This window comes from Cervus elaphus, chromosome X (assembly GCF_910594005.1).
Source record: "Cervus elaphus chromosome X, mCerEla1.1, whole genome shotgun sequence".
NCBI lineage: Eukaryota > Metazoa > Chordata > Mammalia > Artiodactyla > Cervidae > Cervus > Cervus elaphus.
Window position 1 is genome coordinate 137,012,917 of NC_057848.1, and position 15,295 is coordinate 137,028,211.

The window sequence follows — 15,295 nt, forward strand, 5'->3', positions numbered from 1 at the left end:
TTGAGTATGTCAGATATCTCTCTCATGGTATAACATTGATTATTTTCAATGTTTCGATTTGATCACTACCAACTTCAACTGGTCTGCCTGACTGGGAAGCATCATCCAGCAAGAAATCTCCAGCATGAAACTTCACAAACCACTTTTGACACATTCAATCAGTCACTTCTCTGTACACTTCTCCATACCTTCTCCATACACTGCACAAATCTTTTTTTTACATTTTTATTGTATTTTTACCTTTCTTGAAATAATACAGCATAATATGTTGCTTTTTTCTTCCATCTTCAATATCAAAATGGCTACACAAAAATTCACCAATTTTGATAAGTTTTTTTAATGTATGCTGATATGATAGCCATCACAATACAATCTAGCAAAATTGTTTTGAATGAAGTTAAAGACAACTAAGTGCTACTAGAGCCATCTTATGGGGGAAAAAAAAGAACCTTTTGGCCAACCCAGTAGTTTATTATTAAAAAAAGCAAGATGTCTTGCTTCTAAAATCAGGTAAAACTCCATGTTTCTTTTCATAAGAGCATGATATCCTATGGTTACATTAATACCTTAGTAGACTAGCACAGTTACAATTGATCCAGGTCCTAGATTATCCAAACTGTCCAAGAAATGAGGACTTTGATGGGACACAGCTCACTGCTCCTCCCTCTGGGAGATAAGTGAGCAGAGTCTGAAGTTCTCTGTCTCAAGAGCTCTGTTCCTTTCTGGTTGGCCTTCAGATAATGTACATTTATGAATACATCTACTTATCAGACCTAAGTCTTAACTCTAGTAATCTTGTTTCCCGTTCTCTTCCAAGGTAAAGTGATCTCTGATTATTTTATTTAACTGTCATGTGCATTTGGCTAGCCATAATATAGAAGTCACTTAAAGGGGAAAGCATGCAGAAGAAAAAGAAAGCTTTAGGAGTCCTTGGTAAAGGGTAGCAACTTTGTCATGAACCCTAGCCAACCTAAACATGTAGCACATCCTTCAGTGTAACTCTCTACCCTGTTGCCTCCTCCTGTATTCCCCTCCTGAGTGCACTACCTCATGACCTTGATTAGCTGAAATTAAGCCCTCCCACAGTAGCTTCTGAAACTCTTTATTACAATCTCAAGGCTTCACTTCTGGATTGCTTGTCCTCAGTGGGAGTGCTGTCAGGCCATACCCTTAGTGCTACTGGCCTGAGGATGCCACTTCTATGTGTTACTGAGGTGTGAAATACATTCTTTCCCTAGCCTGAGCTCTCACAATTTATATTTTTTGCCAGGGAAAAAAAAGTGAGTTAATTATTAGAGACATTCTTTTCTAACCACCCAATAAAGATTCTGTCAGGTGTCAGGCTTCTCCTTAGCCAAAGAGCCACTAGGAAGGTGACCATGAGCAGCTAGTTACAGTGTTGAAGGGATATAAAGGACTTATATGGTCTCAGGCAAATATGGCTAAGGTGAACTTTGTAAAAACATTCTTCAAAGGAGTGAATGGCACAGATTACTTACTGTGTTTTAGGGGCCTAAAACTACCTGTTTTAGGGGCCATTGTGCCTTTAGTGAAGTGCATAAATGAAAAATGTAGGTAAAAATGTCCAATAAAGAGTCCAGTCTCTTAGTGACAATAAATAAGCAGTTTTCCACCCAAAACATGAAATGGCAAAAAATATATAATCAATATAGAATAAAGGGTAAAACTAATATTTTCTGCCTTTAACGAGCATTACATGATTTATTATCAGTCTACCAAATCCGTAGACAGGCTATTTTATAATTTGGATTAACAGGACAGGAGCCAGATGGACAAAGTTCTGCCTCTGTTTGGTTTTCCATCTGCTTCAAAAAACCAAGAACAAACCACTTAAACTGCCTATGTCCCTTTTATCTTTTTCCCAGAATGTAAGTAATTATAGTTACCTCTCTCTTGGATACTGGTGAATTATACTTCTGAAGTGATCTTAAATCCCTATGTTTTGGGAAATGAACATAGTATATACATATGATTAGATTATGTTATAATGCTACAGTATGCTAGAAAGCTTTTGAACTTCTCTAATATTTAAAAGCATTCTTTTGAGACAGCCCAGAAAGCATTTTGTTTTTCCATTTTAACCTTACTGTAGGTGCAGAAAAGAACTTTGGGAACCCTAGTCATTGAAAGTGTTGAAATAGAGTAACATGTATAAAATCCTCAGTAATATAGTAACTTGATATGGGGCAAGGATTATTCAGTATTTTACTTCTTTGACTTTCATATTTGAATTCATAGTCTGTGTGTTCTCTGAAATGGTGTAAATTATTTATGACAGCAATATCACATCTCTTATTTTGTTAAGAAAGAAAATTTTAACTCTTCCTTGATTATCAATTTTGTCACAGGATCACGAACTTCTCAAAAATGAAGACCTGGTTGAGGTAACTGGTGAATATACAGAAGGCAAGAAGAAAGATACCGAAGACAATAACAGTGTTCCTGAAGACAATCACAGTGACACTGACAACTCAGTTAAAAAGGTATTGACAACCGTTGAAAATGTATGATGATATGTGCTTAAATCCTGAGATCCTGCTCAAGAAAAAGCTTATGGGTCTCCTGGTCTCTGCAGAGGGCAGATTCCAACTTCCATGGAGAACAGAAATACTTCTGTGAATGACATTGTTCATGTGCTGTAGGACAAAACTTAGGCAGATTTATGAATCAGGCACCTTTTTTTTCCCTCTAGCATTCTTTCCACACTTCTTGGTAGCATTCCGTTCTTCAGATGAGTGAAAGTAAATTAATATGGGCCAGTATAGTACACTCTTGAGAAATTAACCAAGAGATTCAGTACCAGGTCCTTGAAATGATAAAATTACAACATTAGCAGCCCAGTACTAGTGGCAGAAATGGGATGTGTATGTGCACACACACACACACGTGTATTTTTACATGGCCATGGACAAATGAAAGTTGTTCACAGCAGTGTTTGAGGTTGTGATTGGTTCTGCACAGGTGTGGTCTGGGAGAAAGTATTTATAGGAGGAATGGGAGGAGGCCTCCATGAGGAAAAGAAAGTCATACTGAAAGTGGAGCTAGAGATGCCGAAACCATCTCTTCCAACAGGCAGATTTCCCTGAGTGAACCTGCTAGGAGACAAGTGGTAGGTTTGAAATCATTCATTTTCTAGCACTACTCTGGATTCATTTCAGAGGTATGGAATTCAGAAACCCAAACCGAATGATACTGTATTGATTCATTTTCATTTCATTTTTTAGATTGGTTGCAAAGAGCTCTGAGTTAATCATGCCATCTCATTAATGAAACACTACCATCACTTGTCTGTGCGAGGCTCTTCTCTCTTTATTTAAATTGATTCCCTTTGAGCCCCACATTCCCCTTTTCCTTAACATGCTGCTGCTGCTGCTAAGTCACTTCAGTCGTGTCCGACTCTGTGCGACCCCATAGACGGAAGCCCACCAGGCTCCTCCGTTCCTGAGATTCTCCAGGCAAGAACACTGGAGTGGGATGCCAACATAGACAACCATTAAAACATGCTTTCCTTTTATTTGAATGTATATTTGTAAAACATGTACTGTTTTGTATGTATGTATTTTTAACTTACGAAATGGTATTGTGCTCTAGAGGTCATTCTCTCCCTTACTTCTTTTTCCGAGACTCCTTTCACTGAGGGAAAAATACATTCTAGCAGTTATTGTTTTCTTTCAGAATAAGGGGAAAATTCTGTTTTATAAGGAATATTTATGAGTTCCAGGTATGGTGGTCCCTGAAATTATTTAGTATAGAATTCATTAAACTCCAATTTGACATTATAAAATGTTGAGCTAATTCATATACCAGTCAATGTTCCTGAATCTTCTTTGAGTAGAATTCTTGAATATACACTTCTTGTTAATCATACAGTTTTATGCTAGCGAAGGACATTAGCAATTATCTAAGGCAAGAGTCCAGCAAAGAGAAGTAATTGTCACACGTTTATGTTATTAGCTAGAGACCGACTCTAGAACTCTGCTTAAAACCAAGACTAGGTTTTCTAGCCCAGCACAAATATGTTTCTTTTTTTTTTTTTTATTTTTTTTTTTTAATATGTTTCTTATTATATTGTTTCTTTATTGTTTACAGGATGAAAGACTCAACCAAGAAGAACGAGCCATTCATGAATACAATGAAAATCCAAAAGGTGTGAGCATATTTGACTTCAAAAGCATACTTTTAAAAAGGCTAGATATGTAGCATACTACATTCATATGTACCTATATGTATACATATATGTGCTGTAACTAAGCACATAGCTTACACACATATATTCTATTGTACACTTTATTGTCACATGACCCTCATAAACTATGAAGTATGTGGCACAGTATTACGTGTTCTCATTGATCACCACCATGGCTTCTTTACATGGAAATATTCCCATCACTCATGGCTGCTCATGTGTCAGTGTTAAGTGATTTAGAACAGCATTTTTACTACTTGTTTTTTTCAATCAGTACTATGAAGTTGGGCATTTGTCCCAGATCCCCATTTATATGTCTGGTGAGCACTGCCAGACCCTGTCACCAATGTCCATGCTGGCCTAGAGCCACAGCAAGCCATCCAGTTATTTCCCCCAGAGCCTAGACCTGAGTCTTTGATGGTACCACAGGCGCTTCAGAGGAATCCTTTCCCACGCCTTGCTGCTGGTGTCAGAGAACAGGTGCCGCAGAACAGAAGAGACTATGACTGCCCTTGAGACCTGCAGTTTCTACACCCAAACCATTGGTGTTTTTGCTCTATGAGCCCTATATTGTTTTCCATACCATAACATCACTGTGTGCTTTTGCTGCAGTGTCATTACAAATAACTCTCCATAGTAGTGCATATCTCATCTGAATTTAAGCAAAAGAAGGAGTAGTTCCCCTAATACTTTTTTCCTTCTAACTTCTGCAGAAAGATAGTAAGTTTTAAAATATTTTAAGCAAAATGTTAAAATATTTGTCATTGCTAAGTATTCTACATCCTATAACCTAAAGTGTTAAAAAGAAATTAAATTTCAGATTTAGGCTGTTGATAATATAAAATTAGAAGAATACACATGCTTCATGAGTATACTTGCAAGATCATTATTCAGCTATGTAACATACGGATTAATATGAAACACCAAAAGATATAACATGTCCATTTGGGTACAGATAATTTCATTACAACTAAGTTTATTATTTTAAAAGGTACTTTATATTTTACAGAAGTCTTCCCTAACATTTACAGTTATCTTTGCTATATTTGGGTACTGATCATCTAAACATTTACAGCATTGGTTAGGTCATTCTGATAATTTTGCCTTAACTTTTCAAGAAATATGCAGTTGTCCACTACTCTTTAGTATTACCCCATAATTCATGGTTGATAGTGTTTCACAGAAAGCAGCAGGACTTTTCTTTTTCTCATTAGTTAGAAAAAATATTTCATAATATATCCTATCATAGGAAATATGTGTGATCGTGCCAAGAGTAGTTCTTCAGAAATCCTGGAAGATAGTGAATCAACACCAGCTAAAGACATAAAAAAATCGAAGGTAAGTGAAATGAATTTTTCATTTAGTGTTAAGGCCAAAGTATTGAATTGCTTCTTCTACTTCTATATAATGATCCACATAATTTAACTCCCTTAATATGAGTTTTGGTGGCCCAAGAACATGTGATGAATTCCAGGTGATGTTTCACATTTTTAACGTGCCTATTGACTTGTTGGACGTTATGATTCAAGATTCTGATTCAAGTTGCTCTGCCAAAATGTAATAGCATGTTCCTTTCAATCATCCCATGCATACTGATTTATCATACAGGAAAAGATACGTTAAAGAACTCTATTGCTTAATTATAAGAGTATAATATCCTGAGAGTCTAGAAGAGAGTAAGGCTGAGTAAGACAAGAAATAGTATGGATAAAAAAAACTGATGATTGTGCTTAGAAGACAGCATGCTACTTCAGTGTCTCCTGACTGATACTTGTTTTGGAGTTTTTACAAGTCTGATAGATACGTTTCTTCTTCTTGGAAGTAAATTAGTCTTTCTACTTGAAGAAGAACTTTATTTAATCATGAGACCACATTTCCAGGTAGAAGTGTTAGAAGGAAACATGGAAGACAAGAAAAATGAAAAGCTTTGTTAAATTCTTATTCAACCTTAGGTCTCAGCTTAAATGTCATTTCCACAGAGGCCTTTTGTGACCAACAGCACTTACTTAAATTATGTCTCATTATTATTCTCTTACATAGCACCCTTTTTCTTATACTTCTTAGTGTTTGTCACAGTTCGCAATTACAGAGTCATTTGTATATTTGTTTACTTTATGTCTCTGTCTCCGCACTGGCCTTCAGCTCCATGGGGACAGAAACTATTTTCTGTTTTGCTTTCTAGTAGTGCACATCATAGTTTCTGGTATATGGCAAATGCTCAGTAAATATTTTTGGTTGACAATGAATTGTAAAATGTAAGGGGGTAAGAAAAAGGAAAGAATGAAGGTAAAGCCAGGAGCCATCGTTAGGGTAGTAAACAGTCGTCTTTTGCCATCTTTGTGGGTAATATGCCACTCTGAAATTTCTTTCAGAATTACTTCAGAAATGTCAACAGTTATTTTAGCCCAAATATCCATATTGTTATCTTTTACTAAAAATTTTTTCATGACCATTTTTGTCTTTCTAAAAGTATCTTATAAGTTTGGATTACTGTACCTAAGGATGTCTTTGACCTGGCTCAAAGGACACTTCAGAATTATTATCCTTTTTAGAATCATAATGAGCATCGCTAGAACATCAGGATTTAGGAACTTCCTAGATTTTCTGTCTAGTAGAACAGAACATTTAACAGATACTCCACCACTACACTTTGTAGCTTTCCTGTGAAAACTTTTTTCAGTTATAAAGAGCTCAGGGAGAGAGTCTGGCAAAGAAAATCAAATATGAGGGAGAAGGATGAAAAGTAAAGGAGTCAGGAGACATGAGAACCCAAGGAGAGGAAAAGTGAAACAAAGCAGCAAAAAAAAAAAAAACTGAAACACACCTCTGACCAAATGAAAATGCTTATTCTAGAATACGTGGTCGAGTTTAGGGAATGTTTCAGGCTCTCCAGTCTTCAGCATTGTCGATAGATGGTAGCATTTGAATACACGGGACAGGGTAGGCCTGAGCCAGAGAAGGAACACTGTGTGGCAGGCGCCTGTAACAGCGGGCCAAGCAGGGAGCCCCGCCAGCCCACACGACAGAGGTGAGGCCGGGCCAGGATACAGAGTGCCGGGCTGACGAATTCAGTCTCAAGGTTTGATTCTGCTTAATTTCTCATTTATACCTAATGGAAAAATATAATTCAGTAAGTATACATGTTAAAGAAAAGAAACAAAAGGTAATGGAAATTATATTTTTAAAAGTCAAGCAGTAATAAATATACTTCGAACTTAAAGAGTAGGCTGTTATTCTGTATATTTTAAAAAGGAAGTAGATGATTTGGATGAGATTTTTTCCAATCCTTCCCACATGATATATTTTAATTTACAATGTCTCTAACCTGTTTGTACCATCTAAGCCAAACAAATCAAACTGTTTTTAAAACTTGGGAAGTAAATGATGCATTAACTCATATCAAAATAATTAGGTGTTTGAAATTTTACATCCCTTCCCTTAATTAGACAGCCACTCCAGAGATAATCTAAAAAACAAAAAAGAAAAGAAATAATTACACTCTTGGTGTCTGCAAGACGGAATTCACCATTGAATTTTGTTTTGATGATTTTAAATGTTTCGGATAGCCAGGTTAGGACCCATGATTTTAATTGGTGGCAGAGATTTTTGATGATTGTTATATCTGGAAATTGCCAAATACGCTTTTCTAAACTGTCCCAAATTTGGATCCACAGTTAGCCACTAAGAAAAATGTGTTATTGGCTTAATTTCCACCTAAGTAAGCTAATGAAAAAAGCAGGAAGCTTCTTAGCCATTAATAATAATTTTTTCCCATCATGAAATTAGTTTATTCATGTATTTATTTAGCATATATTTACTGGAAGCCTCTTATGTGCCAGGCACAAGGCTGAAAGCTGCAGGTATACAGAGGTTAAAAAACCACTGCTGTCCCTCAGAAACTAGCTAGAACATGGCAGATTCCTGGATAATTCCCCATACCGGTGCAGTCAATTGATTTCTTATTTATTGTCATGACTGTAAATAACAAGAAGCTGAGATGAGAATTTCTCCACCAAAAATTATGTATGTGGGGTCTTACCTTTCCTGATGGCTTCCTTTTCTCTGATACTATGCTTTATTCACCATGGCAGCACAACTCAGCACGTTTGCCCCAAGTACACAGCTTTACTGTGTCGTGAAGAAAATCTTAGGTCAATTACACTTACAGTTTCCTGCTGCTATCAGTTTTCTCAGGCTTAATACATGAGAGGATCTCTTTCATACCCACCCAATAATTACTCCCCTGCTTTTTAAAAATAGCTTTATTTAGATATAATTGACCTAAAATGAACTATGCATTTTTGAAGTATGTAGTATGATTAATTTTAACATAATATATGGCCGTGAAAGCATAATCACAATCAAGAGCGTGAACAGTGCCATCATGAGCATACGGTTCTTTGTGCCTCTTTGTAATCTCTGTCTACACCCCACATCCCCCTGCCATACTCAGCAAATCACTGATAACTGTTTTGAGATTCATCCATGCATGTATCAATAGTTCATTCCTTTATATTGCTGAGTGGTGTTCCATTTTGAGTTAATTTCTTATTGTGGTAAAGGTATGGATTGAAGTTCTTTTTTTTTTTTTTTTTGCATATGGACAATTATTCTAGCATCATCTGTTGAAAAAAAGAAGCCTATCCCTTCTCTACTGAATTGCCTTCATACCTTTTTCAGAAAGCAATTGATTTTTTATGTGTGAACCGATTTCTGGACTCTGTTCCTTTGATCTGTTTATCTTGTGCCAGTACCACACTGTTTGGATGACTATACCTTTAATATAAGTCTTGAAATCAGAAAGTTAGTCCTCCAATTTTGTACGTTTTCAGACATATTTTGGCTATTCTAGACCTTTTGTACTTAAAAATGTGAATTTTTACAACCAATTTGTCAATGACTGAAAAAAAAATGCCTGCTGAGATTTTGATTTGAAATTATTTTTGAATCTACAGATAAATTTGGGGAGAATTAATATTTTAACAATGTTAAGTCTCTTAATTCATGAACATGACATTTCTCTTACTGATGTCTTTTCAAATTTCTTTTTGCAATATTTTGTTAAATTTTTCTTAACATGGAAGTTGAGGTCACTGATTTAAGACCTTTCTTCTTTTCTCTTTTAGGCTTTTTGTGCTGTAAATTTCCCCTGAAGTACTTGATATGTTGTGTTTTCATTTTTATCCAGTTCAAAATACTTTCTGAGTTCCCTTTTGATTTCTTCTTTGACTCATGGGTTATTTAACTTCTATGTATTTGGGAATTTTTCTGGACTTCCCAGGTGGTGCTAGTGGTAAAGAACCTGTCTGCTAAGGATGAGTAAGAGACCCAGGTTCAATCCCTGGGTGGAGAAGATCCCCTGGAGGAGGGAATGGCAACCCACTCCAGTGTTCTTGACTGGAGAATCCCATGGACCAAGGAGCCTGATGGGCTATAGTCCATGGGATCACAAAGAGTTGGACACGGCTGAAGTGTCTTAGCAAGGCAAGGGATTTTTCTAGTCATCTTTTTGTCATTAATTTCTAATTACATTGTGACTGGATAAATACTTAGTATGAATTGATTCCTTCTAAATTTATTGAGACATGTTTTATCACCCAGAATCAGGTTTATCTTGGTAAGTTGTCATTTGAGAAGAAGGTTGAGAAGAATACTGTTGTTGGGAGGAGTGTTCTATCAGTGGCAATTAGGTCAAGTTGGTCGATAGTGTTGTTCAAGTTTCTTTCCTTCCTGTTTTTCTGTCTACTTGTTCTGTTATTGAAAGAAAAGTATTAAAATCCCTTACTAGGGGGTACTCTTTTGCCCCCTTCTGATGCCTATGTCAGAAGCTTTCTCTATCTTCTTTATACTTTAATAAAACTTTATAAAAAAAAAAATCCCTTACTAGAGTTGTGGATTTGCTACTTTTCCTTGTGCTTCTATTAATTTTTGCTTGATGTGTCTTAAAGCTGTTATTTGGTTGTATTCTATATAATGTTTAGAATTGTTACATCCTCTGAATTGACTCCGTCATCATGAAATGACTTTCTTTATCCCTAATAATATTCTTTGCTCTAAAATCTACTTGATCTGATATTATATAGACACTTTATAGCTTTTTTTGAATTAGAGTTATCTTTTAACATACTTTACTTTTAAACCATTTGTGATTTAACGTTTGAAGTACATTTGATTTAGGCAACATGTAGATGGGTCTTGCTTTTTTATTTAATCTGAAAATCTCTGCCTTTTAATTGGAGCATTTAGACCCCAGTGGCACTAGAGGTAAAGAACCCGTCTGCCAATGCAGGAGACATAAGAAGTGATAAAGAACCCACTTGCTATTGCAGTAGACGTAAGAGATGCTGGTTTGATCTCTGGGTTGAGAAGATCCCCTGGAAGAGGGCATGACAGCCCACTCCAGTATTCTTGCCTGGAGAATCCCATTGGACAGAGGAGCCTGGAGGGCTACAGTCCATAGGGTAGCAATGAGTCAGACATGACTGAAGCAACTTAGCACGCACGCACATAAATGGGTCCTGCTTTTTTTTTTATCTTATCTAAAAATCTCTGCCTTTTAATTAGAGTATTTAGACCGTTTATATTTAATCTTTATTTAATATTTAATCTGATTATTGATGCCATTAGGTTTAAGTCTATTTTCTTACCATTGGTAGTATTTTTCTTGGTCCCTAAAAAAAAATGCTACTTTATATTATCAGATATATCTTTTTTTGTTCTTATATTTTTATTTGTAGTTTAGATGCGTCTCTTGTAAATGCCTATAAGCTGGATTCTGACTTTAAAAGTGTTAACATATACAGTACCTAAAATCTAATGCTAATGAATGTTCCTTTTCCCCAAATATTATCAGGATCTTAGAAGAGTTTTCTATCACCCCTTTCTTCCCATTTTACATATTATTGTATCAAGTATTTTAGTTTTTTAACCTCATCAATCAAATAATGTTATTGTTATACCGCTTTCTTTATTCACCACTCCTTTTCACATCTCACATGTCCTTTCTGTAATGTTGTTTTTATTCTTCCTGAAGAAATCTTTTGGAAGTTACTGTCATAAATTTCTTTCTGTAGTTAACTTTTTCAGTTTCTTTCACTTGAAAATAAATGATATTATGGCTGGTTGACAGTTATTTTCTTTTAGTATCTGCTCCCATTGTTACTATTAAGACATTTGCTTGAGTATATTGTCTGATAATTTCACATATACTCTGTCATTTCTCTCTGGCTGGTTTTTACATTGTCTTTGATGTGCTTCATTTCACTATATGATGCCTAGATGTGAGGCTTTTTTTTTTTTTTACTTCTAATTCATTATGACTCTTGAATCTGAAAATTCATGTCATTCATCATTTTAAGAAAATTCTTATCCATTATATTTTTGAATATTTCCTCTCTTCTCTTTGCAAGTCAAATATAATAAAACTTTTCATTCTGTTATCTGTGTCTTTTAAATATTACTTTAATATTTTCTATATCTAAGTGATATTTGGGGAATTTCAGGGCTTGTCTTTTTCACAGTTATCTTTTCATCTAAAGACTAATCTGCTATTTAACCTCCCTATTGAGTTTTAATTTCGGTTATCTTTCACATTTTGAAGTGAGATATTCTATTCCAACTCTTTTTCAAATCTATCTGATATTACCTTGTTTTATGTTTGTGTTTTTTATTATAGTCCTGTAAGTAATGTAAGCATACTTATTTTGTATTCTGTATATAGTTATTCCAATGTCAAACATCCTCCAGAGTCTAAACCTGTTTGTGGCTTTGGCTCACTTGCTAATGGTCTTTTGTTTCCTTCTGTATTTTTAAATTTGGATTGTGAGTTCATGTTTAACCAGGACTTTTTGTAGAAATGCTTTAAAGCTTAGATTAGGGTAAGTCAATCCATAGAGAATTTGTATAAAATTCTGTTAGCTCCGCTTAGTGTTACCGTTCCAGGACCATTTTCAGTTAATGTCTCAGTTAAGAGTTTCCCATGATTACTGTACATGTGAACTCCAAACTCACGTTAGGAAAACATTGTTAAGCTGAGAGAGATGTTATTTTGTTATCTTCCAATATTTGTAGATAGACTTACATTAAAGGCCTAGTCCTTAGAGGGCCCCCACTTTACACAGGAGTCTCAGTTCTAGTTCTCCACATTTTGTGAGATCAAATCATTAAAATCCAAGAGTTATGAGATCAATAAATAACATTTCAATACTCAACTTATCTCTGAGGCTTCCTGCTCCCTCTTCATTTTTTGGCCCATGGGAATTTCCCTTCATTTTTATGTGAGCTTGCCTACACAGTATAAAATTATATTTTGTATACTTCTTCAGCATTTCTTAGTTATTTTGTAGTGGCAGAATTTTTCAAGATGTGTATTCCTACACAATAACAGGAACATTTAACAGGAACATTGCATTTTAGTTCATAGACTCTTTTTCTAGACTCTTGACTTTTTGGGTTAGAACTTTTCATTCTCATTCCTCCATTCTTTAAAGGTAAGCTAAGCTATTAATATTTGTTGTTGATCAGTCACTCAGTCGTGTCTGACTGTGCGACCCCATGGACTTCAGTACACCAAGCTTCCCTGTCCTTCACCATCTCCCAGAGTTTGCTCAAACTCATGTCCATTGAGTCAGTGATGCCATCCAACCATCTCATCCTCTGTTCCGCCTTCTCCTGCCCTCAGTCTTTCCCAGCATCAGGGTCTTTTCTAGTGAGTCAGCTCTTTGCATCAGGTGGTGAAAGTATTGGAGCTTCAGCTTCAAGCATCAGTCCTAAAATGAATATTCAGGGTTGATTTCCTTTAGGATTGACTGGTTTGATGTCCTTGTTATCCAGGGAATCTTAAGAGTCTTCCCCAGTACCACAGTTTAAAAGCATCAGTTCTTTGGCACTCAGCCTTCTTTATGGTCTGGAAACAGTGATAGACTTTATTTTCTTGGGCTCCAAAATCACTGTGGATGATGACTGTAGCTATGAAATTAAAAGACACTTGCTCCTTGGAAGAAAAGCTATGACAAACCTAGACAGTGTATTAAAAAGCAGAGACATCACTTTGCCAACAAAGGTCTGTATAGTCAAAGCTATGATTTTTCCAGGAGTCATGTACAGATGTGAGATTTGGACCATAAAGAAGGCTGAGCTATTATTTTTAGCACCATTTTAATTTCTGAAAGAGCCAGGTCTTGGGGTGCTTTTTTGGTTTTGGCATCATGTCAAAACCATTATTTGGATTGTCATTCTTTAGGAACCCTGTTTTCTCTCTGGCTAAATCCTCAAAGGCCTTAAATCATTTGGCACTTTTCAGTTATCATCTTCCTTGATGTGTCTTGCGTGTGCCTTGATGGCCACTCTCTTCTTGGCCACTTCTCCTCCTCTGATTTCTGAGATCCTTCTTTATGCTGATTTTGTTCCTAGAAAACTCAGTTCCCAGTGCTGGCTCCTCTTCCTCTGCTTCCCTTTACACTAGGCATTTCCTCTGTTTCTTTTCTTCTTCTGTCTCTTCTGCCCACCTGGAGTCCCTGGGTTATGAGGTACTTTGATCTCTTCAGCTGTTAGCTGCATTCTGCCTGCTGTAGCCCTGGCCCTGCCTGGGCCATAGGTCCATGCGTTGAACTGCCTACTCAGACCCCTGGGGCTCCCACTCATTTGGCAGCAGTAACATTTTGCCAGAAATTCTGATCTATAAGGAACGGGGAGGTGTGTCCTCCTGTAGAATATCTCGGTTTTCATCTTTTTTCCTCTTATAACAAAACAAAGTAAAATTAGTTCTTTGAAGAAAAATGACATATAACAAATAGCAGATATCAATACTACTGATAGTGTTGAAGTGTAAACCCCAAAAGGTCTTGTTTTAGGGAAGAATCATGATAGCAATTGGTAAAAGAAAAAAGGCTGGCGGATGCTGAGAATGTACCATTGTGGTGCCTCATAAAAATGTGATGAAATAATGTTAAGACTTATTGAAAATTATACCCTCTAAATACTATTAAGTAACTGTTTGATTTACTGAAGTGAATTCTCTGCGTGTGTTTTTTTCCTAGATTTTCCTCTTTAAAAGAATGTCATTGACGAGTCAGAAAATTATGCAGATTAATAATGAGCCACTCCCAGAGATAAAACCAATAGGAGACCAAATAGCTTTTAAAAGAAATAAGAAAGATGCCAACCCGAACCACATGGGGCAAAATCATCAGGATACCTCACCCCCCAATATGGAGAGAAGGTCAAAATCTTGTACAATACTTTGAATCTATGTTTGTGTGTTCATGGTCACCAAGCACATTGTAATTTATACTTGAAAAACTTCTTGAGTTCTGAAAGAAATTTCTGATGAAAAACTTTTAAGATATAACTTAATATCTTTTATCTGATTTGAATAGTATGACCAGTTTTGATGTTTATTTAAATACTGACAGTTTTGACAAGCAATTTCAGAATATGTTTATCTCAAGCTCTCCTTCAAGTGTTGTGGCCTTAACTGTTCAGTGTTGCAATATAAAATATATTTTTATATGTGAAAGTTAAATTATAATATTTCATAGTTTTGCTAAACAACTTTATTATAATTTCATAAGACAATATTTGCAACCTCATGACACTGTAACAGTTTTGAATGTATTTGCAATTTTCAAAAACTGAGTCAAAATTGTTTTGAATGAACATATTTTAATAAACTACATCTGGTCAGTTCCACTGTTTACATGGATGAATATGAATAAAATTTGGGGGTACTTGGAGGTATCAGTATACAAAACAGGGGCAAAAATATTAATTTTAAAATACTGAAAGACATAAAATGCATCTACCTTTGAGTAAAGAAAATAGGAGGGCATCTCTGTAAACAGGACATCTTTGTGGAGAAACTGTTGAGGTTTGACATGAAAACACTGCAGGTTATGTGGTGTGATCTGCACTGTTTGACCATGCCACAGATCACCAACCTAGGAGAAGCAGACACAGCCTGGCCAGCTCATTCCAGCTGTCTCTAGCACTGACAGTGGTAACTAGGGTTGGCTCCGCCACAAGAAATAGGAACGGTAGAGCTGCTAAGTCAGGTCGAATAGAAACATTGCTTTCCTATGCTCACAGATG

The 15,295-nt window shown here is 35.9% G+C and overlaps 1 protein-coding gene across 6 annotated transcripts in view; it reads left to right on the forward strand.

Annotated features, from left to right (window-relative positions):
• The window catches only part of RPGR (retinitis pigmentosa GTPase regulator), a 74,819-nt gene that overhangs the window by 42,875 nt on the left and 16,649 nt on the right, over positions 1-15,295 (forward strand). For 2 of the 6 annotated variants that reach the window (XM_043896968.1, XM_043896963.1), the window contains 4 exons: positions 2,370-2,504; positions 4,111-4,168; positions 5,457-5,545; positions 14,245-14,903. In XM_043896968.1, the coding sequence (XP_043752903.1) occupies positions 2,370-2,504; positions 4,111-4,168; positions 5,457-5,545; positions 14,245-14,451 (489 nt within the window). In that variant the 3' untranslated portion in view covers positions 14,452-14,903. Of the gene's footprint in view, positions 1-2,369; positions 2,505-4,110; positions 4,169-5,456; positions 5,546-9,333; positions 9,462-14,244; positions 14,904-15,295 lie in introns of those variants that run through there. The other 4 variants (XM_043896965.1, XM_043896967.1, XM_043896964.1 and 1 more) reach the window with 3 other exon arrangements.